The sequence below is a fragment of the Poecilia latipinna genome, unplaced genomic scaffold (genome assembly GCF_001443285.1).
Source record: "Poecilia latipinna isolate Pla-1442-1.1 unplaced genomic scaffold, P_latipinna-1.0 Scaffold356, whole genome shotgun sequence".
NCBI lineage: Eukaryota > Metazoa > Chordata > Actinopteri > Cyprinodontiformes > Poeciliidae > Poecilia > Poecilia latipinna.
In genome coordinates, this window is record NW_015112972.1 from 257,538 (window position 1) to 282,767 (window position 25,230).

Sequence of the window (25,230 nt, forward strand, 5' to 3'; positions counted from 1 at the left end):
ATATTTAACTCACATCAAACACTTATGAACTAAATATTTTGTTAGTAAATTAAAGGAATTTGTTAAATTATTTTTGGAAACTGTCAGAAAAACACATTTTCAATAAAAAGTAAACATTAAAATCTGAGTGAATAATTTAATTTATTCTTGATTCTATCAATCATTGACTCTTATTATTTCTTCCTTAAAACATCAAACTGTTAAATTCACTGCAGATTTTAAAGCCTTTAAATCTACAGTGATTCTTCCAGATATTACTAAAATTAAAGATTTTATCCTCCAGACAGATTTTCATCAAACATGAAGCTAATAGATTTATGAACTTTAAAACGTTTTAAAGTGGTTTAATATCGATGCATCTGCATAACAATCAGTGGAAACATTAAACAGAAAACCGTGTGCAGCACGTCTCGACAGGACGGACAACCAAAACCTCTGACCTCTGACCTTCAGCAGCTTAACGTGGCAGCGCTCTGACCTTTCATCACAGGAATACAGCAGCTGATCATTTCATAATCTGTTTAGTTCCTCTGAACTCTGCAGCACAACTGGTGTCTGACTTTGCTGCTTCTCCAGCGTTGAGTGCAGGATGCTGGATGAGGCATTAGAGTCGTTTCTGGTTGGAACTTCATGTTTCATCTGACTGCAGCTTCCTGCTCTATTAAAACGGTGTTTGTGTTTTCCAGCCACATAGAGACATTTTACAACACTCATGTAACTATGTTACCTTCAGTTGTTATAAAATCTGACTTTGCAAAGTGAAGCAGGAGCTTCACTTTGGAGTTTAGATGTTAATTAGTGAATGTTCAGCAGAGAGGAAGTGAGGACAGGATGGGCTGGAGGCGGCGGCAGGATGAGTGAGGATGATGAAGGAGCGCGGCCCGGCTCGGTTTGTCCCCCGGGTCCGGAGCGGCAGCCCTGCAGGAGGTTCGGGTCAGGCAGCGGCGCCAATCGATGGGCTGGGACTAATACCTGCGCCGCGTTAACGCTGCCGGCTGAGTCATAAATCACCGAGGGGAGGAGGAGGAGCAGAGGAAGGATCATCCAGACGGATGACTGAGGAGGCTTCCTGCCCCAAACCTGATTTTAATAAAAGTTGTCATATGGCAGCAGGAAGTCCTGCGTGTGTCTGTGGGCCTTCAGACAGAGAGGTGAACGATGAACTCACCTTCAGCCTGGTAAACGTTTCTGAACTTACTGGTTTTGCTAACAGGATATTTCCCACCAGTTGCTTTGATTTCTTACTGGTTGGTTTCGCTGGATGATCCGCTGATCATTTCACCTCCAACAAATTCAGTTCAGCCAGAGGAATAATTAGCCTGGAAGAAAGAAAATATTCAGTGTAAATGCTTTAATTTATGCTTTTTGTTAAAACTACACACTTTGACTGATGCAAATTACATTTCTAAGTAATTTAAATGTTATGAATTGGACTGAAACGACGTTTTATGCCTTAATTAACTTATTGACTATTTATCAACTTAGTTGATTTTAGTTCCTCTGCTGCTCTTTTTAAAATTGTCCATCTTAACGCCTGCAGTTGTTGTGTGTTGCCATGGAGACGTGAACACCATTATTAGAGGTGATGAAGTTAAATAAGACTCCAGCTTTACTTAAGCAGCCAGAGATTATTAAACCAGCACCACTTTCCTGTCCGATCAACCGAAGGCTTTAAAGCCGAACCTTCAGCTGCCGCCTGAAGATGAAGGGACGGATTGTGACGGTTGAGGTTTTGTGTCAGGAAGGCGGTTTGCTAAGCTGCATTATGCAGAGTTATTGTCATGTTGTCTTTGGTTAGCAGACACAGAAAAAATGAGATAATTCCCGGATTCTTCGGCTGTGCGCTAAAATAAAATGCATCAAACTGGAAGAGAAGATGAAGGTTTTTAAAACAAAGTTGGAACAAAAGCAAAGAGAAGCAGCTGGACACCATCAACGTCTCTGATTCAGATTCAGCTGGAGTTAAAGGAAACTCATATCTATTTATTATCTGCTTTACTCTCGTTGGCGAAGTCAGGAGCTTCGTCAGTTTTGGTCACAGAAAAATTAACCTGAAGACTTGATGGCTGAATAAATAATATTCACAAATCATTAAACTGACATTTATCCTGAAAACACTGATGATGTGTTTTAACTCATCATCTCTGGGTCTGTTCGTGTGGATTGGTCATTTTAATCTGTATTTTAGTGATAACTAAAAGAATGAGACATTTCGGATCAGAACTTTTTACAGGTTTTACACTCAAAAATATAACTTTGGATTAACATTAAAAAATCATGGAAAGGATTTCCAGCTGATTGCTTTGCTTTATTTCAGCATTATGTAATTCTGTTATGCAAATTTAAAGCAAATGTCTTAGTTCAACTTAAATTTTAAGGTTGATTCAACTCATTTACTACAGTGTGACCCAATGTAATTTAATAGAGCCAGACCAATAATCTGCAATGTTTCGGACCAAATAATTGACTTTACTTAAAACTAGACTCAATAAAACATGTAGAAAATAAATGACGTCATGACTGGGCTGCTGAGGGTCATATCAATATTTAATTAAAAAAATGAGTTGAATGTTTTCAGTAAGAACAGGAAGCAGCCGGAGCTGCAGGTGTCATTATGCTGATCCTCCGGACCGGACCGGACCGGACCGGCTGCCATCCTCAGCCGCTGCCTTTGAATTTCCAGATTTGATTGAGGCGCCGCGACTCATTTCTAAATTACTGCAGCTGCATGTCCTCGGCGGGACCCGGACCCAGCGGTCCGTGAAGCCAGCAGGCTGATTGAACCGGAGCAGAGAGCAGGAGGCGGCGACCCAATCACCGACAGAACCGACCCAGAGCCTGACCCGGTCCGGGTCGTTCATCCAGAAACAACGGTGGCCGAGCCGGCCCACAGAGGACCGAGCAATTTAAAGGTAATTACAAAAATCAATTCCACTTGAACAGGTTTTATTTAGACTAGATGAACCGAATCCATCGTTTACATTAATGACGTTTTGAGTCGTGGTTCAGAGAGTTTGATCTGAACATAAAACAACACAGAGCCTGAAGCCAAATACAGCTTTACAGGCAGTGAGAGTCAATATTTTGTCATTTTCTGTAGCTGAAATGACGTCAGCACCATATCATCATCTCAGTGTTCACCTGTAGAGGTGGATCATTGATCCTGATTGATCCAGGATCAATCAGGAAAAGTTTTGACCTGCTGGTTCTGATCTCAGCTTTTTATTTGTGAACAATAATACAGAAAGATTCAAGAACAATGTTTGAAACTTTTCCCATTTTTCCTGCTCTGAGTAGTAGCTCACATTAGCAGCAGAGGACCTGCAGCTAACATCTCTGCAGACCCCACACATCCTGGACACAAATGGTTCAGACGCCAGAGAGCAATGCTTTGCTAATACCAGACTAATTCCTTCACTGTAGTTCTGATTCGCATGGAGATGAAATAATAAACTGACTCTTTATCATACATTAGCCGTTAGCACAGTTAGCCAGGCTAACTGTGCTAACACTCCATGTTCCACATCATGGCAGAAATGTCGTGACTGAGCTGCTCTGTTTGAACCCGGTTTGTTCCACTTTCTGGTAAAAATGTATTTTCTTACAAAAGAAGTTAAACTCAGATCAAATTTGTAAAATTTGTCTAATAATAAACACGTTTCAGAGAAACGGATATCTGACCAGAAACCGTCTGATCAGGGCAGATTCTGGCTGACAGAGATTTAAAAATAAAACTAAATGCCCTTAAAGCTGCAGTATCTAACTTACATAAAAAATGTATTTTTTCATATTTGTTTAAACTGTCACCACATCATGACAGTTCAACATGAGACAGATAATCTGTGAACAGATCCATCTCCTCCCTGAGCTGCTGTCTGAACAAATGAGCTAGAAACAACCAATCAGAGCCAGGAGGCGGGTCTTAGTGCTGTCAATCATCCTCATGAACTCCTGAGTTTGATTAACATTTCTCCACTGTTAGCCAATGTGCTAATGGTGGAGAAACAACTCACCATCCAGGAAAATTGTCTCTGTTCAAATTGGTGATTAGAAAAATTTGTGTTTTTTACATATTATAAATATGTAAAAATTATTTTTTTTCATAAAAGTTACATATGCAGCTTGAACTATTGTTTCTTTTGGACCAATATGGTTTAATATTCCCGTAAAGCTTTGGGAAATGCAGTTCAACATTCCCAACAGGAATCAATTCAATGCAGGAAGGTGAGTTTTCAGTTTGGTTGTTTGGATGTTTAGGAAACGAGAAGCCAGCGCCGTTCTGCTGCACTGTAAAACTAGATTCAATAAAACATGTAAAACAAAACAATAAAACATTCACAGTCAATAGTCTGTAAATTACCACATAAATTTACCTTTAATGCCTTCAGTGACCAGGCAAACATCCATGAGATGCATCAGAGTAAATCTTCCTGTCGGGGGACCGAGGGGCCAGGGGGGCCGAGGGGCCCGGGCCGTGGAGGCTCAGGGAGACACAACGGGTCCAGCAGTGATTGGTTTAATCAAATGCTGAACGCTGTGAAGGTGAGGAGCATCGTTGCAGCATCAACAACAGAACAAGCCTCCATATTCAGCTGACATTTCTCACATCCTGTGGTAAAAACCTGCAGAGGTTAAGCTGTAAAACACAAAGCTCATAAGTTCTGCCTGTCTGCAGGTTATTTTGTTTCATGAGTTTATTGACTGAAGGCAACATTAAAAAACCATCAGCAGGTTAAAGTTCATGAACTGACATGCAGATTTCAGAAATCGGTTTTATTACAAAGCATCTCAGGTTGGTTTGAAAACGCAGGAATTGATCCTGTAAGAGGAATTTAAAACAGCAAAGTTTGTAAATCTGCTGTGTTTTTATGGTGACAAATTGTTCTTTTATTGATGTTAGAGCAGAAAATATTCAGAAGCCAACAGCAAACCTGCAGCTACCAAAACAAAAACAGCCAAATGAAATCTTCAAACACAGAACGGCATAATCAAAGTAAAGTATTAAAGTACACATGGTTCAGGAAGCTGCTTTCTACTTCAGTTTATAATTAGATTAAATACGCCGAGCAACAAAAACAGTTTTTATTCTTCTTATCTTAACTTCTTCCAACCGGCTGCAGTGGAAACTATTTTCATGCTGATGAATCTTTTCCTTTTAGCATTTATGTAAAACAGCCTAACCATAAATCTCTGGGGGCAACAAAGAATAAAGAGATGAAAATATTAGATGTAAATCAGCAAAACTATCTTTTGGTCTTTTGTATCAATAAACTGGATGAATCAACCGAACCTCTGGCTCTAAACCTTCATGTTTTATTTTCTTAAAACAGGAAATTAAACATGTTGGTGATTTATTTTAAGGATATACTTTTTTTATGAGGATTTGTGGTTTTTCTCCTGAACCTTTTTGTTTGTTTTTTCTGATATTTCAGAGATTTTTCTTTCAGGCTGGAGGGGCGAGTTTCCATCACCCTAATCTTTAATTCTCAGAGTCAGATCTGGACTCAAGGTTCATCCAGCCAGAAAGAGCAAAATCAAATATTAATGAGAAAACTTTAAAGTTAATTCAGTCACACTCCAGCTGATCAGAAGGTTTTCTAACTGCTGCAGCCCAGCAGCTGGAAGCCGTCCATCAGCGGCGCTGCAGTCCGGTCGGCCTGCAGCTGTTCTTCACGGTGACCCCGGTGACCCCGGACAGGATGGAGCGGCAGAGAAATGGAGGAATAAATATTGAGTGAAGGATCAGAACTGCAGGTAAACATTTGATGAAATCAGATCAGATGAGAATAATTTGCTCCCAGATTCACTGCAGCTACATGAAACGGACATAAATCTTATTACTGCTGGCCTGAAATATGCACAGATCTCAGAATACTGAGTGAAATATTAACCTTCATGTTGGGGATGAATGGGACAGAAACGCCTGCAGGTCTCCTTCCTTTCAGTTTTGGTGCAACGTGAACTGATTTCTAGTGAACATAATGAGTCAGATGTAGCTACAGATGCTCAGCCTGCAGTTATTAAATAAACCTGCAGATAAAAGATCTGCAGATGAAACTGCATTGATTCTGAGGTCAGCGATGCGTCGCTCCGTTTGTTCACATGGATCTAATCTGAACATGAACTAACCACAGCTTTACACACATTCATTTTAATCTGACATAAATAACAGTAACTAATGAAAACATACTGAAGTTAGAGATGTCCTTCGTTTTTGTGTTTATTGATCTATTTATTAGCTTTTTGAACTGATGTCAAATTGTTTTTTTGCTCAACACAAGCAGATGCTCCGAACGCCGGAGGGAAAAACGGCGACAGGAAAAGACGCCTGAAGGCAGCTGGTGGTTCAACGACACCTGAACAGTTTTCAAAAATGTTTTTTCTGTTCAGGATTTATTACACAAAGTATCACAATACTATATTCTGAACTTTTCAAATTCTGCATCTGAAAATGATCCAAAGTATGAAAAAGCTAAAACTACGATTATAAATAATAAAACCTAAACAATATTTAACTAACAGTAACTAATAAAAACTAGCAAACCGTTCTAAAGGCCGATTAACTGAATCAGATAAAAACCGTCAGTGATTGTAAGCCTGGTTAGCGGCGATGCTAACGCCATCATCAGTCCGCTGAGAGTCGGAGACGAGAAACTTCCTGGATCTGAACATTTTGATTCTGAATCGGAGTAAAAATCTCTGTTCACCTTTAGTCTCAGTTTAGACGCAACCTTTTCTGAATGAGGGAAAGTGATAATGAGCTAAACCATCATTAATATTCATCAGTATTTAAAAATAAAAACTTTCTTTTTGCTTCTGGAAAATGATTTTATTTGTATGTAAATTTCTGAGACCTTCAGTTTTATCTCCTGGTTTTTTCCGACTCGGCGAAAAGTTAAAATCTTACCTTCTTGTCCACCTGCATGGCGCCATTTTGCTCTGATGAATTTAACTGCAGCATTTCCTTTGATTCTCTTCAAAATCTCTTAATGAATTACAACAATAGATTCTTAAATCTTTTGTGGAATCTAACATTTTGTCTTGCAGGATTAATTCTGTTTGTTTTGGTAACTCATCAGCTTTATGGTTTATTATATTAAATCTTTTTCAATAATCAGAAAAGTACAAACCTGCAGCTGGAGCGCTCGGCCTCTGCGCCGCGCCTGCTGCTTCCGAGCAACCAGGAAACAAAGATATGCACAAAATACAGGAGAGCAAAGATTTGGAGCTTATATTGACTCATCAGAATAAACATGACCTGAAGCATCATGGGAACTTTCAGTAACGGCTTTATTAAATTAGTGCAAAAGACAGACAGAACTCATTCAAGATGTCCTTTTTTGTTTAAGTTGGTCTCCAGACGAACGCACACACGCTACGTTTCTCCGATGAACGAAGACAAAAAGGAAAACGATCCACCAAAGTCTTTGTTTTTCTTCTTCTGACTGGAAATGAGAGGAGGAGAGGCGGGAGAACGAACCGAACCCAAACAGCTGCAGTCAACAAACTTCACTCCTGATTGTGCAAAATGAATCACGCTTCAAAAAGGAAAACAATCAGAAACCAAAGATGTTACAGTAAAATAGTGAACACAACAATAGCCTCTAATTTCACAGAAAAGATGGTTTCCTCTTTTAAAACAGACTTACTGTGAAAGACTTGCAATCAAACTACATAAGTTAATCAATACTGTATATTTATACAATGGTAAAAAATAAAAATATTTATATAATAGTACTTTTTTTTCAGGTTTACACCATTACTGTAAAGATTTACTGTTTCCCACTCCATGATAACTAATGCGATAAGAACAGAAGCAAACTGAGGAAACGACTCCAGAGTCTCTTATTTTGAAGGCTTATGGCTACAACCTCGTCCTAAAAAAGCCACAACCACCAACAGACCGCAGACAAAGAAAGACGCTTCAGTCCTCTGAGACGGAAACAAGATCAAACGATCAAACACTCTGACGAGAAGATAAAGAAACACGTTAACACCGCCGCTCCCCGCCGACCAGACGGGCTGCAGAGTTCACTGGGCCGGCGGCACGCAGGTCAACGGACGGGCGGGAGACGCTAACACAGCCAGGCAGTCTTCATGGGGGTACAGGGAAAAGAGGTAGCCATGACGACGGGGAGGGGAGGTTCCTGCTTCATTAGGACTTAATCTGCTTTTTTCTCTCCATATCAGTATTAATGTTCCTTCAGGATGTGGCGCGATGCTAACACTGCTAACACCGCTACATTCCTAGCTCTGCAACGGGGGGGGGCAGGTTGGGACAGAAATCAATAATCAATGATGGATAGAGGGAGAGAAAAAAGAAAGAATAGGAACGCAAGATCAGAGAGGTGAAGATGGAGAGGAAGAATGAAGAGGGCCAGCAGGAAACAGGAAGTGATTTAAAAACAAAGATGGCTGACAGGCGGCGGCGCTGTCCCAGGGAGAAAGCTCTAGGTTTGCTTGTTGGATTTCGTCGAGGTGAGAAGATTTCTTCTTCTCCTCCTAATCCCGGGCGCGTGGGGAGATTCGTCGTTGCTTCTCAGTGGTGCGAAAAGGACAATGAGAGGTTTCAGTAGGACTTACAGGCCTGGAGAGGGGTCAGGGGTCAAGGGTCAGGGCAGGGTGGGAGGAGACGGGTGGAGGAGGAGAAAACAAGAAGAACAAGAGTGAATACCATGGAGAAGAGCCCAGTTCACTGGATCAGTTCATGACTTTCCCCGGTACTGATGAGGTTCTGTTGAGCAGTTAAGAGCTGTCAGTATCTAACCTGCAGTCAGACGGATCTCAGTTTGGAGAATCAGAAATTCACCTGTCAGACCGAACAGGTGAGAAAGAAATCAATAATCAATTCTGCCGACGCAAACAACTTCAGTGAAACTTCACTTCCCGGTCTGGAAGTTCTGATGTAATGCTTGTGGGCATCAGAACTTCCCGCAGAGCCACAGGGTGACTGTGGCTGTGTGGGCAGAGTAGTTGATCGGAAGGTTGTAGGTTCGATTCCAGCTTCCTCCTGCTAACTGCCTACTGATCTGCGTAGCGTTTGCGAGTGTGAATGGGTGAATTTGACTCTATGTAAATCGCTTTGAGTGGTCAAAATGACTGAAAAAGCGCTTTATGTCCATTTACCATTTGTGTATCCATTTAAAACTTACAAGACACACGCGGTGGAGCAGCGTTGAGCATCACAATCTGACTCAAGATAAAACATGAGTTCAGAGTAAACAAACATGACTGACTGAAACACATGGCCAAGATGATCCAACATGTTGAAAACCGGTCCTGATAACCCGATTGGACCCGATCACTCTGAACGCACAGCAGGAAAATCTCTGATTATCTTCAGATCCAGGCAGATAACTGGGAAACATTAAAATCATGTGAACTGGGCTGAACACTCGTTATGTTTCCATGGTAACCAGTTTTAAAACGCAGCAGCTTCTCCAAACTCAGGTGAAACACTGACTTCTCAGAGGTAATCCACATGACCCCCATTCCACCGAAACCAAACAAAAACAGCAGCAGTTTGTCTCCACCTCACTGAAACCTGCAGCAGGTTGGAGAAAATGCAGGTAAATTCATGAAAAGGGATTTTACTGATTGGCTGGAGACGCAGCGATGGCAACACTGACCTCTTCTTCTAATCCGTTTGCTCTTCGGTCTCTTCATGAGCCCAGTTGGAGTGAAGCGGCCGTTCCACGCTCGTCTCTTAATGACCTTTAGCTGCTCTCAGAGCGAAGCAGCAGGTTTACAGGCCAGTTTCTGCTAAAAGCTTCACAAGTGCACTTATGATTAAAATGGGCCGATTTCAGTTTGGAGTATTAAACTTGTTTGAAAAGGTTATTTGTTCAGATTTTATATAATTTAAAGTTTTTTACTCATGTGATGCATAAGTGTGTGTGTTTTTGTGTTTTTATGTGTGTGTGTGTGTGTGTGTGTGTGTGTGTGTGTGTGTGTGTGTGTGTGTGGATGAAACTGAAAGGATTTCCAAGTTCTTCATGTAAATTTCTTCTCTGCTATCAGAGAAATATGCTAATGAGTAAATTTAAAGGTAAAGTTGCTGATAAATGTTCCTTGTGTTTAATGTTCCCAGTCGTCTCCAGGTAATAAATTACATTTTAAATTAATTTATCTCCAGGTATTACATTTTAAATCAGTTTTTTAAAAAGTGGAAGGGAAAACGCTGGTGGATCAAATAAGCTCTGGTTTCACTTTCAAACAGCGTCTGATGTTAAAATCTAACATTTACATGAAGAAACTTTTCTTTATCTCATCCATGTTCTACTGAGAAACCCAACAGTTTCATTTCCACATTTATAAACTATAATAGTTTTACAGCCCCGTCCTGAGAGCCAGAACTCCAGCAGACACTGAAACCAAACGGACGGGAAAAACTGTGAGGCGGTCGAAGCAAAACGGCTCAGAACGGAGGAGCCGCCTGTTTTTGTTTTACAGCCGTTTTTCCTTCAGGTTCCCATCCCAGCTCTCTGAGGAAACTCAAAGTATCGGCTTTTCCCCAGCGGGAACGCTGCACCTCACAGGAAGAGCTGGAGAGAACAGAGGCAACGCTTCCTCTGGATGGAAACTGAAACTCCTGACATGAAAACGAGAATCGATTCAGAGCAGCTTCAGCTTCGACAGGATTCACAGGAACGAGGAGGAGGAAGAGGAGGAGGAAGAGTTCATCACTTCCTCTGAGATGGGCAACGAACGATTCTCCTCATTAAAGCAGCAGAATCAACTTGTTGCCGACTGAATCAACCCGACAGACAAGACTGTGATTGACAGCGCTAAGCCCCGCCTCCTGGCTCTGATTGGTTGTTTCTAGTTAGCACTGAGAGAAAACAGGAGCTCAATCTTCTCACATGTTGAGTTTCAACCAATATGTAAAAAAGTATTTAGGATAGAAGTTATACTGCAGCTTTAAGGGTTAGAGTGAAGAGCGTAGATCATCAGTAAATAGAGAGCAGCTCCTCTTCATCACCACAGACCGCTACAGTGATGACATCACTGCAGACGATCCACTTAGCAACATTTCTACAAATTTTGACATTTCTGCGTAAATTTGTAGAATATTTTGCCTAAAACTGTTTCAGTACTGCCCTCTATGGGCTGAGGTGTGGCTACTGCAGTTGAATTTTCCAACTGGTTAGTTTAAAGCCATGTCACTCAGACGCCCCCTGGTGGCGAGTTGGGAACAGCAAGTTGCCCAGTTGTTGCAGTGACTGCTGCGTCACAAATCGCATAAAAATCTCCAATAACAGGAAAAAAAAGTTGCTGGATTTGTCGCTAGTTGCTGTTATTTTGTGAAAAATGTGCTAAACGTAGCAACAAAGTCGCTAAGTTGACAGCAGGTTTTTCACAGTGGGTAAAAACTAAACACTCACTGGCTTTAGCTCGGCTCTCTTCAGGTAAAATGGCGGCATAACGCCTGAAATGTGAAGCGGCAGGAAATCAGGACGCTGGCTGAACAGGAAACGTTTCTGCACCTCTGGAATCTGAAACGAGGCTGATTAGCTCAGGTGTGTCACGGCTGCGAGGCGAAAACCAATCAGGAGCCTGAAGCTGAATCTAATGAGTCAATCAGCGGGTCGCAGCGTAGCGATGAACGAGATCCACATGATGGTGGGTCGGGTCATCAGCCGGTTCTGTTCAGACATCCTACGGAACCATAAAGTCCCAGTTTGCTGCTTTCAGCTGAGCGAAATGCAGAGAGTCGGGTTTGTGCATAACGCAGATATGTTTTCATTTCTAATGACGGGAAACAGAACTGACCCGCCTCACTGTGAAGGACCAGAACCAGAACCAGAACTGATTTTACATGTTAATTAGCCGATTCTACAACTCAGTTCATTTCTATGGCTTCATTTTCACAACAATTAGTCCAAGATAGCAATCTGAGCTTTAAGTTCAGTTTATTATTAAATTAGTTTGTAAAGTTTCTAAGGAAACCCCGTAGAGCGTCGAGTCGTTCACTCTCCTGACCAGCAGGGGGCGACAGCAGACGATCACTTGAGTCATTGACTAACAGCATGTTGAGACGGTGGAGAGGAAAACCTCCCTGTACAGGAAGAAACCTTCAGCAGAACCAGGACCAGAACCAGGACCGGGACCAGAACCAGGACTTGATCAGAACCAGGACCGGCACCAGAACCAGGACCGGGATCAGAACCAGGACCGGGACCAGAACCAGGACCGGGATCAGAACCAGGACCGGGATCAGAACCAGGACCGGGACCAGAACCAGGACCGGCACCAGAACCAGGACCGGGATCAGAACCAGGACCGGGACCAGAACCAGGACCGGGACCAGAACCAGAACCAGGACCGGGACCAACGGCCGTCTGGACCGACTGCAGGTTTGTGAAAATGGAGCTGAGACTTAAAGATGTTTTAGATTTTTTTTTTTTGATAAATCAATAACATTTTTAAAATTTTAACTTTTACTGTTAATTTTTCTGTAAATAAGTGAATGTTTCAGAACCAATGGACCTGAAAGGAGATCGGATCAGTATTGATCTGAACTGAAGGGGGTGCTGATCAGATCAGATCAATAATCAAATATTCTGGAGAACGGTGAAAGTTTCTGATTCAGTTTCAGACAGAAAGGTTCTGCTGGCTCAGGTGCGCTGAACCCATTTAAGTATAAATTATATGTAAATGAGTTATTCATAAATGCAGCTTCGCCTCATGAATACTGATGCAGGAAAGTTTGACTCGTTTTACTGGTGGCTGAAAATCGCAGCAGTTTTTATCCACTGATCTGTTTGGTTGAGTTATTAAAGCAGAAATCGACCTGATGTTGAGGTTTTCGTAACCATGGCAACCAAGCATCGAGCTACGACTCCTTCATCCCTTAATGAAGGAGTTCCAGATAGATTTAGATGGTGATGCATTCACATGCAATCATGGAAAAAAGACTTTTAACATGAAAAGTTCAAAATGTTCAGATGAACTTTGATTTTTCCAAAGTGAATTTTCTTTGGCTGCATTTTCTCACCTTTTAAATTGTCTCTGCGTTGCATTATTTTTAGACTTGTCGCCTGAGATTTGTTATTCGGCGTTGTGCTAACGGGGGTGAGCGCCTGCATCATTAGCACCTTGGCCCCTCAGAATAAACAGGGAGCGACAGGAAGCTGCTGACAGCAGCAGGTGGCGCCGTGTGAACCGCCAGGCGCCAGCATGGAGCCGCTACACGCTGGAAACAGTCGCCGGCTGCAGTCAGAACCAGACGTGTTGCTTTAATTAATTCCTGTCACATTAAAGATCCAAGCAACAGCAGCTTTCATGATTAAAAAATAGTTTTGTTCTGTTAGAATAATAAAGTGCATTAAAACTAAATTACATTCAGAACATCAGAGTGAAAATGACGTCCAGTATTTGTGGCTCTGCTGCAGTGAACTGAACTCCCAGCAGCTGCATATTATCATTTTGTTCAAAAATATTTAACTTTACTCTCAAAATTCAGACTTTTTTCTTTGAATTTTGACTTTAATATAATTTTCACTTTAATGTCAGATTTTTTACTTTGATTTCAGAATATTGACAATCAGAATTTTGTCTTTATTCTCAAAAATCTGAATTATTTGTTAGTATTTTGACTCTTATAATAACTGACTTAAATTTTTACTTTGATTTCAGAATTTTGAACACAAAAACCTGATTGAGTGATTTCATCCATCAGTGCTTGGAAATGAATCTTTTCCACAACAGGACTGGAAACATTTCTGCATGAATTTCTGAACTGCTGCAGCATTTAATGACGTTAATAAAACCATCAGCTGCAGGGAGACGAACAGCTGGAAGAATTTCCAAACCTTGAATTTCACCCCAAGAAAAGCAAAATGTTCATGAGGGTTAAATGTTGAATGAGGGCAATAGAGTAATATTTTCCAGGAGGCAGTAATAAATAAAAGGCAGAGTTAATTAATCCTGTGAGCTGAAGGTGAATGGCGGCGAAGTTTCAGGTTGAGTTTCATCACTGAGGATCTCTTCACGTCTTCAGAGGCACTTCCATGGTAACTGCACATCATCTCCTCCTAACGCTGTGAAGAAGTCATATTTTCAGTAAATAAGCCCTGAAACGTTCCCGTCTCTCTGACTGGGAGCGGATTAGAGCGGATCAGGAAACAGCAGAAAACCTCAGGATGGAGGAAAAGTCAAGGCATCCAGACTGGATGTCGTCTGTTGTGTTGAATGTTTTCATCCATTTTACTCTGAAAACAGAAACACTGAGGCTGTTTAACTGTTTAAACCGAATTAATTCACGAGCAGCAGACTGAAGACCAGCTGCATTTACACTGGTTTATCTCCGGCTCTCTAACTGGGAACACTGGGAACATGCTGTCCACATCAGCAGCATCACTGGCTGAAGATGGATAATAAGTAATACTTCAGTCCACAGATAGGGGGCACTGTGGTCTGCATCAGTTTTCTACCTGTGAAATGTTTTAACATGAACTGAATCGTTTCTTTAGAACTTGTGGAAACAGCTAAAAAAGTATTTACACCCTTTAACATTTTCCTGATGTTCTGATGATCAATAACTGATCGGTGGTTCTGGAACGGGACCTGAACCGCCGATCGGTTCACGTCCGTCTCCTCAGGATATTTCCCAGAAGTCTTTGGGATCAGCAGGAAGTTTTCAGAGACGGTTCTGGATGGATGGATGGTTCTGGATCCAGACTGATAATGGTTTTGTTTCTGCTCCCTGAGATCTGCTGGCCTACTTCCTGCTGCCAGGCAGGTTCTGATCTTCATCCTTCAGTAACCATGTTCCAAAACCTCACGACTGGAAACGGAGTGATAACTTTCCACCTGGAGCCAGGTTAAAATGGAGCCACGATAAAATCATCATTTTTATGTTTTCTTTGTTGGATTTTAGATTTTTCTGAGGACCTGAAACATTTTAGCCTAAAACACAAACTTTTCTCGTCATAAATCGTGACGTAAGTCATAAACCCGTCTGTGGAGCCGAGGATGTTTTCCTTTAGTGAACTCTGACGGTTTGAAGCTCAGCAGCTAAAAATCCTCCTACATGAGAGAGGAGACGATCAGGGGTTAATTATTGATCCACCAATCAGTGACTTGGTAGCAAAACGTGATTAATAGGAAATTTATTCTGCAGAACATGAACCATAAAGTGACTGTAGATGATAAATCAGATTTACAGACAGATGGTTTTTTATGTAAAATGTTGATATTTTTTATTATGTTTTGGATCAATTATTGATTTTATTTCAGAAAATGTGTTTTAAGCAAACAATTTATCGGTTAATAAATTAGTTGATGATTACTTTAGTAATTGATTCATGATTAATCCGATCAATCGTTCCTTCATTGCTGAATATTTGTGGCTCTTTTTACAAAAAATGAGCAGCAGCATTAATGTTTAGTCACTTTAACGTTTCTTTAAAATGACGCCCCACAATGAGATGATTGTGGAAACCCGGTTCATCATTAGTATTTTTAAAACGTGTTTCTTTGGTGAATGTTCATTTTGATTTCCAGGTATTTTTCTGTCTGGTTTATTAAAAAGAAAAGCCGTTTTTGTCTCGTCTCGCTCTGCTGCTGCGCTGACATTACAGCAGGCAAACAGAAAACCAGGCTTCAATCTTCACACCTTTGTTGTGTCGTTTCTTTAACCAATCCTTCCCCTCTAGCTCCCTCCATTTTTCTTTGCCTCATCTCTCTGCTGCAGGGTCAGAGGTCAGCGGCGAGATAAGGGAATTGAAAGAGAAGCTCTCTTACTCTGTCAGACTATCTGACTTTCCGCCGCACTGATCAGTCCTCCATCTGTCCCCCGGCAGCGCCGAGATGAGCTGGAGCAGGAGTCATCTCTCACTGCCTGCTGGCTGCGCGCGTTTCTGTGTGTGTGTGTGTGTGTGTGTGTGTGTGTGTGTGTGTGTGTGTGTGTGTGTGTGTAAATCTCCTGTGTCCAAATCGGAAGAACTGTTGCTCAGCAGTAACAATGACATTCCCAGAGGAGACTCACATTCCTGACGGTCTGTAACCTCAGTTCTGCTGCTGGTCCTGCAGCGCCGGTCCGGTTCTGACTGAACGGACCGGCTGCTCCTGCAGCGCCGGTCCGGTTCTGACTGGCTGCTCCTGCAGCGCCGGTCCGGTTCTGACTGAACGGACTGGCTGCTCCTGCAGCGCCGGTCTGGTTCTGACTGACTCTCTCCAGAATGCTGCTGATGTGCAGAGCGACAAACATCTGGAACAGCTGATCTAGAGTCGACCCGGCATGTCGGCCAATTACGGAGCTTCCTGGTTCTTCACCATGGCAACCGCGGATAACAAAGGGCCGAAGAGGAGCATGATCTCACCAGACGCTCACACCAGAACATTTTCTGGGTTCTTAAAGTCATTAAATCTTATTTGCATCCAGTTTATCGAGCTGCTTTGCTCCTTACTCTGCAGCAGCTTGAGCTGGAACCGTTTCAGATGAGGAAAAGAGCGAAGGATCCGTCCAGCATGTGGAGGAAACAAAGAACTTCTGCAGCCATGAGGACGAACACATTTAGTAATTATCAAATCATGAATAAAAAGGGTTGTAAAAGTTGATGAATTTCACAGATTTGATTTTATTTAATCACCTTTAGAAAAAGTTTCTCCTGGAACTTTGCGTGTTTCTGGTACGCCCGTTAATCTGACACACAGCTACATCCGCTAACAGCAGCGATGGACGCAAAGCCGCTTCTCATTTCTGATGATTTCATCAATATGTTTGATTAAAATGTGAAGGTTTGCCACAGCGGTCCAAAGCTGTCTGGGTCATGGGGTGGAAAGTTTGGGAATCCCAGACCTAAAAGATTAAAAAATGATTTTTTAAAATGATTTTTCTTACTGACGCGACGCACAGCAGGAAACGAAGGATTGTTGAGAGCAAGCTTCCTTCGTGGATAAACATAAAATGGCAGATATTACAGGCAGGAGGAGGCAAAGCAGGCGAGAGGATCAGAAACAATCAAAGAGAAAAAACGTTCAAGAGAACAACGAAAAGAAGAAAACAGAGGATTAGTCTGACGCTCTCTAGTCCATTAATCTGCTGAACAAAGACATAATTATAAGAACATCATCTCTTAAGGCTGGAGTGAATTATGTCTTTGGGTTTCCCCATCATCCCTCACTGTCTCTGCTGCCTCAACGCCTCCGGCACGAACGACACGACCAGGCTGGACGGCAGGCAGAAGGAGAGGTCCTAAAGTTGAGAAATGAATTTCGCTCTCACCAAACGGTCTGCGTTCTGCGCCGAGGCGATGAATTATTCATGCTGCTGCTTGGACTAAATGAGATGTTTGGAGTAAGAACAAGGTCGACTTCTGGATGTCGTATAAAAATCAGAAACACAAAGAAGAGTTTCTGTCTGAATCAGCTGCAGGACTGAAGGCTGTGAGGAGTTTAGAGCCAAACGCAGAATGTTTACAACATACTGGACAGTAAACTAACCAAATATCCACAAAACTGAACAGAACAGAGGTTATTGATGGTGAGGAACTAATCAGGAAACCCTCACATTTATTCCCACTGAGATCCCGACTCAGCATTTAGAAGGTCGGACCAGTTTACAGACTGGTCGGACCAGTCTGTAAACTGGTCGGACCAGTCTGTAAACTGGTCGGACCAGTCTGTAAACTGGTCGGACCAGTCTGTAAACTGGTCGGACTGTTGGAGTGGGAGGAAAAACCACGAGCAGCTTGTTGGTCTGGAGAGGACAGTGATCTACCAGTGGATTGTTATTATTAACAGCTGCCAAAGTGTCCAGACAGCAAGACTCTAGAAGCTGCAATGTTTTCCAGGTCTTTGGGTTTTTAAAGGATCCACAGAAATGATCCCATCTGTTCCTCTTCCACACGATGAGCTAAACCGTGTCTGATAGTTTCCAAAGGGTCTGCAGTCTGAACGGTTACCAGACTTTTATGTCACTGAAACGAGAAACGCCTCAGATTTACAGCCAGACGGTGAATCTGCAGCTGAAACCAACTGATTATTGATCAGTGTTATTTATCACATTATCAATAATCTGCACTTCATTGGAACCGAGTCAGAAACCACAAACACTTCAGACAAACAAGAGAGAGCTGTGTGTGTGTGTGTGTGTGTGTGTCTTAATAACACACTCGTCACTCATTGGATTGCTGTGAATGCCTTCATCATTTCAGACGCAGCTCCAGAGTCTTCCTGCGTTCAGACAAGCCGACAGCCTCCGGCTCTGAGGTTTTCCTCGGAATATTTTAGAAATCCATGAACAGGCAGATTTTCAGTCAATGAGTTGGAGTTTTGATCCACAGAAAATCAGAACTGTGGAATATTTTTCTACAGTTTCAAATGTTTCCGGATCATTTCTCACAGAATCAAACCAATCAGGAGCCACAAAGCGAACGGCACCAGCAGGTCAGTGTGAGGTCAGCAGGGCGGGAATACTCACAGAGACGGACAAGCAGCAGTGTCGACAGCAGCACAACAAGGCTAGTGCGGTGGGAGTGGGCGGAGCTGCAGTATCTCTTGGTCTTTGTACAGATGCACACCTGAACTTTGACCTCTGTGCTGTTGGACAAAGGGGGCACCCCTGAGTCCGTGATGAGCAGCGGCAGCTGGTAGTTGGCTTTCTTCAGACTCTGCAGGAGCATGATCTGGGAATGAGTGGCTGCAGGGACACAGCAACGGAGAATTAGGAGATCTGCTCTGCATTAATGCTTATTCTGCACACCAGTGTGTGTGTGTGTGTGTGTGTGTGTGTGTGTGTGTGTGTAGGTGTGTGTCAGCCTGAAGTAACTACCAGGTTAGACTTTCCTTAACACTCAAGCAACAGAAATTGGTGGCACTTTAAGTTGCATAAGACGGTTACATTGCGTTGCATCATCTTTAAACCAGTTTCCAGTTGTGACAGAAACACTGCAGCCGCTTCACTTTATGCTGTAATGAGACAAAACAGGAGCTGCTCAGCCCGGCATCAGGCCGGGTGCTTTCCAGCAGAGCGGGGGTTAACTCCAACAGTTAGGAGAAACATTTCATCCAGCTGTGAAGCCAAGAGTCAGAAACATCTGAACGTTTAGGAGAAACTGAACAAAGGAGAATCCATGAAACACAGCGCCGTGTCAGCAGCAGATCCTCCACGATCAGATGATGACGTCAGAGTCCGACTCCCGCACAAATACTCTGATTACTCTGCAGGCGGATCAGAACCGGAGCTGCTGGAGCGTTTTGTGTGGAAACATTCATCTCTTCTGGGACGTGAACAAATCAGGTGAATTTAGATTTCAGGAGGGTCAAAGGTCACACACTGTGTCCAAAATGGGAGAAGTAGTGGAGGTGGACGGTGACCGTCAGGTTTTAGCTTTAGCTTAGCTTAGCTTAGCTTAGCTTAGCACACTGAACTCCTTCCTTTCACTCGACCAGGATTTCATTTCTCCGTTTCTCTCGTCATCTGAGCTTCAGCAGGTTCTGGACAGATGATGAGTGAATATGAATAGTTTTTATAATCATCTCTTTCTGGACGAGGAGCAAAGCGTCATGAAGACAAAACAGAGGAGGAAAAACGTTCATATTGTCGGTGAACATATGCAGCTAACAGACTGAAGAAACGCCTCATATCCTTCCTACTGCTGTGGATTTTAAGCAAACGTTTGAAACAAACAACAAAAGGTTTGTTTTATCCAGAGTGGATAAATATCTGGGTTCTGTAACTGTTATTATTGCTTCCTGACTAAACACTCACAGTTGATTCTGGTGACCCTCCATGTTTTGTCCAGGCCCGGTTGTTTCCCCAGTTCTATCTTGAACGGCGCCGCGTTGGGCGCCAAGTCTTTGTCCCGTCCTGCGACCACAGCTACGTTCATGTCGCCGGCGTCCTCGCACACCTGCGCCACCGACGGCACCACGAACGGGGCGTTGTCGTTGTAGTCTTCCAGATGGATGATGAGCGTCCCCGTCCCGGTGGCCGGAGGCGTGCCTGAACACAAACACCAACAGGACGGTGAGGGCGGAGGAGAAGCCAGTTCACTGATGCAGCTGCAGCCCAGCTGCTGCTCAGCAGCAACTCGAGTAAAACCTGCTCTGAATGTTTCAGTGAAAATAAACACCAAACGGGAGAATCCATCCGATGTTGGTCTGAGAGGATAAACACGGACGCCTCGTCCTAACGAGCTTCATGACCGTCATCACTGACCTCCTCCTGGCCGGTGAGATAAAACTGCTCTGCTTCGGCCACTAGAGGTTCATAAAACAAACATTTGGTAACAGCTCCAAGGGTCAGGTAGCAATTAACTCCTCAAGACATGATCTGTAATTGGAAACATAAAAATTCTCTTGTAAACTAACAACTCCAGTCACCTAAACCTAGAAGAGGTGCTGTAATCACCTTCAACCAGTTTTCTTTCTGCTTCAACCCGAGACAAAGTGATGGAGGCACAAAGAAAAACTGAAAATTTATCAGAGGAAACGTTTAAATCTCATTTTATTCAGTAAAATCATCCGAAACAGAAACGAGATCATTCAGCCGAGGCTGAGAGACGTTTCCATGTTCTGACTCCTGACTGTAAATTCATTTCTGTTTTAGGCCATAACATTTCACTTCATGTCATAACGCAGCTAAACTCAAAGTAGCTGCGTTTCTGTCGACTGTAAAATTGCTCAAATAGGAATTAAAAAATAAATTCACTTCATGGAAACTTCAAAAAGCAGCAACATGCTAATTACGAAGCCCTGGCCTCAACGTGTTTTTAATGCACATAACACACATGCACATTATGTACATTTAAAAAAATTGTTTTGTTTATAACAACTGATTAGCATCTGAAAAACCTAAATAATTACTGAAATATGACCCAAAATCCATGACAGGTCTGTGTGAAATATCGTCTCTGCTGCCTGGATGTTGAGCTGTTAGCATGTTAGCATGTCAGGAGAGTCATGTCTTCAGTCAGAGGCTTCCTCAGAGTCGTTGAAAGACTGACTGCTACTGGAGCTCCTTGCTGCTCAACGACGACTGAATGAACTTGGATTATCTGAGTTATGACGATATTTAATTTCCCTTTTGGGATAAATGAAGTATCTGAATAAAAATTAGATTCAAGGCTGCGCTGCGGTTTTCTTTACTGATGTTTTACATTTCAGACATGATGATAAATACTGAGAGCTACCGGCTGTAGTTATGAAAGTAATTGTTTATGCTCTTTAATGACATCAACTACGAACAGCAAATCAATATTCTCCATCAAAACAGAGCAGAGAGCATCAGATCGTCTACCTGCCACACAAACACAAGATGCTGCTGAAACCGTTTCTACTGCTGCGACTGTTCAGCAGACGATCATCATGATCTGTTTGCCAGGCTCCAAACTTTAATTTCATTCTCAGCTGTAAAAAGCATCAGCAGATTGTAATGGTGAAAGATAAGCAGGAATCAGATGTAATGGTGGAGAGTTTGTCATTTGTGCGGTTTAATAGTCGTGAAATGACTCCGATCTCTGCGTGCGTCGGCTTTCTGCTCGCTCTCCAGGAATGACAGAAAACAGCAAACGCTCCTTACATGCTGTAGATAAATACGGCCGTGACGATATCAGCGGCAGATCAGGACCGAAGAGGAATTACTTTGGCGAAAGCAGATGGAAAACGTGTTGCAAAGCCAATCAAAGACAGAAGCTCTGTCAGGATAATCCATTATCTCTGGAGACAGAGACCAGAGAGGGAGGAGAGACGTTGGAACCCCGTCTGTGAAAAGATGCAAATTTCAACCCATTTGCAGTTTGCAGGGAGTCTCTGTGCTTGGCTAACTTTAAATGAAGCTGTTTGTCTTCCTAAATGAATACTCCCCTCACCAATCACTCTATTTGCCTGAGCCTCCTGCCCCCATCCCCGTTGCATCACACCGTGTCATCATCCGCCCGGCTCCGCTTCACTGAGGCTCGTCTGCTGGCCTCGACTTCACACCACTCTGTCATCAAAGTTCTGCTTAAAGTTTCTGGAGGAATCACAGACTTTATGGCCGCATTGTGTTCACTCGCCCTCGGAACGTCAGACACAGAGAGAAACAGGAAACACAGCTTGAACCAAAACTGTCAGGAAGAAGAAACAGAGCAGACGAGACTTCTGGAAGGCTGAATCACTCCCACCATCCGTTAGTCCGCTTTAACCCGACTCCAGTCCATCTGCCTAGAAACTTGTGTTTGTCTGTTGAGGTGTGAACGCTAAGCTAACTCTGGTCCTCCAAACATCGGTCTGGGTTCGGTTGAAGTGAACTCTGGTTCGGTTTGAACGCCAAGCGGACCACAGACCGCTCCAAAACCAAGAAGTGGACTACAGTGCAGTGCATTCTGGGTAAATACAACCAAAGCTAACGTGTTAGCTTAGCAGCGTTAGCAGCGTTAGCAGCAGAAATGGCTCCTAAGGATTTCTCTTTAGCCTAAAGAGAAATCCTCCAACGCTAAAATCTGACGCCTCCATCTTGTTTCCATCTGGTGAAGAAGGAAGTTGCTCTCAGTGTCTTCAGAGGTTTTTGTGTCGATTCCTTCAGTGGTTCTTGGTGCAGCGCCCCCACAGGCCAGGAGGGGAACAGGTTATTGGATGAAGTTTGCAAAGCAGCCAATCCTGGAGCACTACTCCATTTCCTTGGAGCCGATTGGTTGAAATCCCTAAAAGTGGAGATGAAAAAGGCTGTAGATCCTAGCTTATGTTGTAGTGCTTAGACAGTTTCCACTGTGATTATTAATGCAGTTTAAGGTATATTTGGTGTTTGAACTATTAAAAGAGGCAGTTATAAACGATTTAAATGGAGTCTCAAGTATTTGCAGATTTGTGAATACCAGGGATCCACTACTATGAGTTACAGAGACTTTTAATTTCTCTGAGGCTTCTGGCTTCAGCCTCCAGGGTAAATAAATCTCATCCAAACTGAAGACGTTCTGAGGTTTTCTGTCAGATACGAACAGCAATCATCATGTCGGTCCATATGGTGCCAGACGTGTCGGACTCGTGGCCGGAGAAGGAAACATGAGCCCTGATCCCAGAAGAGAATCTGTTTAATAATGTATTCATATTTCAGATCATCAGAAACGTGTTGGAGACGAGGAGCAGAGCCAGAGACGGCTGGAAATCCCAGCAGAGTTATCGCTCTTGTCATCAGCTCTGTTACCACAGCAACAGACAACATGAAGCAACATCTATGGCTGAAGAGACGGACATGGAGAACCTTCCAGAACCAGAACCCAAAGAGACGACCTTTCAGCTGTCTGTGAATGAACGTTCATTCATTTACCCAAACAGCAGAAAACGGCTCTGGATGATGTCTGTCCTCCTGACGACGAGAGTCCAGGAAACCAGGAAGTGAGGTCGTCTGGGACAGAGCTGCTGTCTCTTCAATCTAAACTTTCATCATGATTACAGGAAAAGGTTTCCACAGACTAACATCACCAGTTACCTGCTGCACAGCTGAACTCAGCCGCCTGGCTTCTGTGTGGATAAAAGGAGGAAGAGGAGGAAGTTGAACTCTGCTGCAGCTCAGTGTTTTCATTCTCAGCCCAGAGTTTGACAGATTTCCTGGGCTAATTGTTTGCCGTTGAGCTGCCTGCTGTTTCTGTTCGGCTCTTTATTCTCTGTGATGAGTTCATTTTACGAGACTTACAGAAATATTGATTCAGCAGGAAGGAGATTTAACAGGAAACGGCGAAAACAACAACAGAGCTGAGAAGAAAGCTTCATTAAGCTTTATAATAACCGATATTTATACGTTAGGTGCATAAATCCGATGACATGCAATCAGAATCAGATGTTTGAGGCCGGAGGTTCAACTCGTTTCGATGGATCCAAACATCGACCTGAAAACAGAAACTAAGGAACCAGCAGAGACATTACAATTAAAAATGGCTTCAAATAAAAATAATAAAAACTGTTTAAAAGTCAATTATTTACCTGACCTGTTTAATTAAAGATGTTCATGATGAAACACAAAGTAATGGAGCGAGAGGTTGTTTATTTTAATAACTGCTGTTTCATGTTTTATCTTGGTTGTTTTCCAGACAAACTTAAAGTTTATCAGTAATTTTTATGGAAAGATGATGTGTAGATTATCCCTTAAAGTTTTTTTTATCAAATTGTCATTGAACATCAGCAGAGAATCAGCAAAATATTAACTAAACAATTATGAAAATCAATAAAAACAGATGAAAGGATGTTTGGCCGATAAAAAGAGTCTTTGCTGCTCTGATGCTTCTGGGTTTGGATCATTTCTGTTGGATTATTTATGTTTTTCCATATTCACTTCATTTCTCTGTTAGTTTTAGTTGTTTGTTCATCTTTACTTTCATTTTAAGTGAATTTCTTTATCTTTGTTTTTCTGTTTGGTTTGTAGATTATTGACTTTCAGTCGTGGCTGTGGCCTGGACGGCTCTCCAGTAGCAGTCAGTCTTACAACGGCTCTGGAGAAGCCTCTGACTGAAGACTGTTCCTGATTAAAGTCTCATGATTATTATGACATGCTAACAGCGCAGCATCGACCATATTCAACATGATGACATCATCGGCTGTTGGCTAGCTCTGCTCGTCCACCTCCTTTGCTTTTGCTGCTCCTCTTTATATTCTCATATTCAACTCCACTGAGACTTGGGGTCAAAGGTCAGGTAATATTTGAGCTTTTGATATGCTAACCAGTTCCCTGCTGAAACGATTCCTCGAATGATTGGAGTACCTCGATTATTAAAATTCCTAGATTAAAATTTTCCTGCCTGGAAGCTTCGTTGTTTATCATTTAGCGCGCCGTGTTCCGGCCGGAACATTATTTGCGTTGCGCAGAGCTCTGACTTCCGCCTCTGAGTTGTTGACGAAAGCTAAGTGTTAGCATCATAACGTCCAATCTTCAAGTTCGGCCCGCGGGGATTTTATTGATTAATGATAATTCCGGGTTTTCATCGTTTTCGGGGAACCAATAAACATCCTTAAGATGACCGGAGCGACGCCGGGAGTCCGGCAGCCTTTCTGCTCCGGAGCTGGAAGCGAACGGCGGGAAGAAGCTGAGGAGGATTTCTACAGGTAGAGACTGAACACGGCGGGCGGCTGATGCTGACCGTGTAAGAGCAGCTTTAGGACGAACCAGCGGGTCAGAACCCGGTCAGAACCAGCGGGTCAGAGCCAGCGGGTCAGAACCACCAGATCAGAACCAGCGGGTCAGAACCAGCAGAACAAGCGGGTCAGAACCAGCGGGTCAGAAGCAGCGGGTCAGAACCAGCGGGGGAGAAC

At 42.8% G+C, this 25,230-nt stretch overlaps 1 protein-coding gene and 1 long non-coding RNA gene across 2 annotated transcripts in view; one reads left to right on the forward strand and one right to left on the reverse strand.

Annotated features, from left to right (window-relative positions):
* The first annotated feature begins 2,479 nt into the window (after positions 1–2,479).
* LOC106949661 (uncharacterized) lies at positions 2,480–6,447 on the forward strand. The gene is made up of 3 exons (XR_001425422.1): positions 2,480–2,912; positions 5,611–5,754; positions 6,282–6,447. It is a non-coding gene; the product is annotated as an uncharacterized LOC106949661 (long non-coding RNA).
* Positions 6,448–7,271: 824 nt separating this feature from the next.
* cdh13 (cadherin 13, H-cadherin (heart)) overlaps positions 7,272–25,230 on the reverse strand; it is a 319,277-nt gene continuing 301,318 nt past the window's right edge. Inside the window, exons 13-15 of the mRNA XM_015036051.1 lie at positions 19,718–19,951; positions 18,428–18,646; positions 7,272–8,587 (exon numbers count right to left, since the gene is read on the reverse strand). Of these exons, the coding sequence (XP_014891537.1) occupies positions 8,580–8,587; positions 18,428–18,646; positions 19,718–19,951 (461 nt within the window). The 3' untranslated portion in view covers positions 7,272–8,579. The remainder of the gene's footprint in view (positions 8,588–18,427; positions 18,647–19,717; positions 19,952–25,230) is intronic.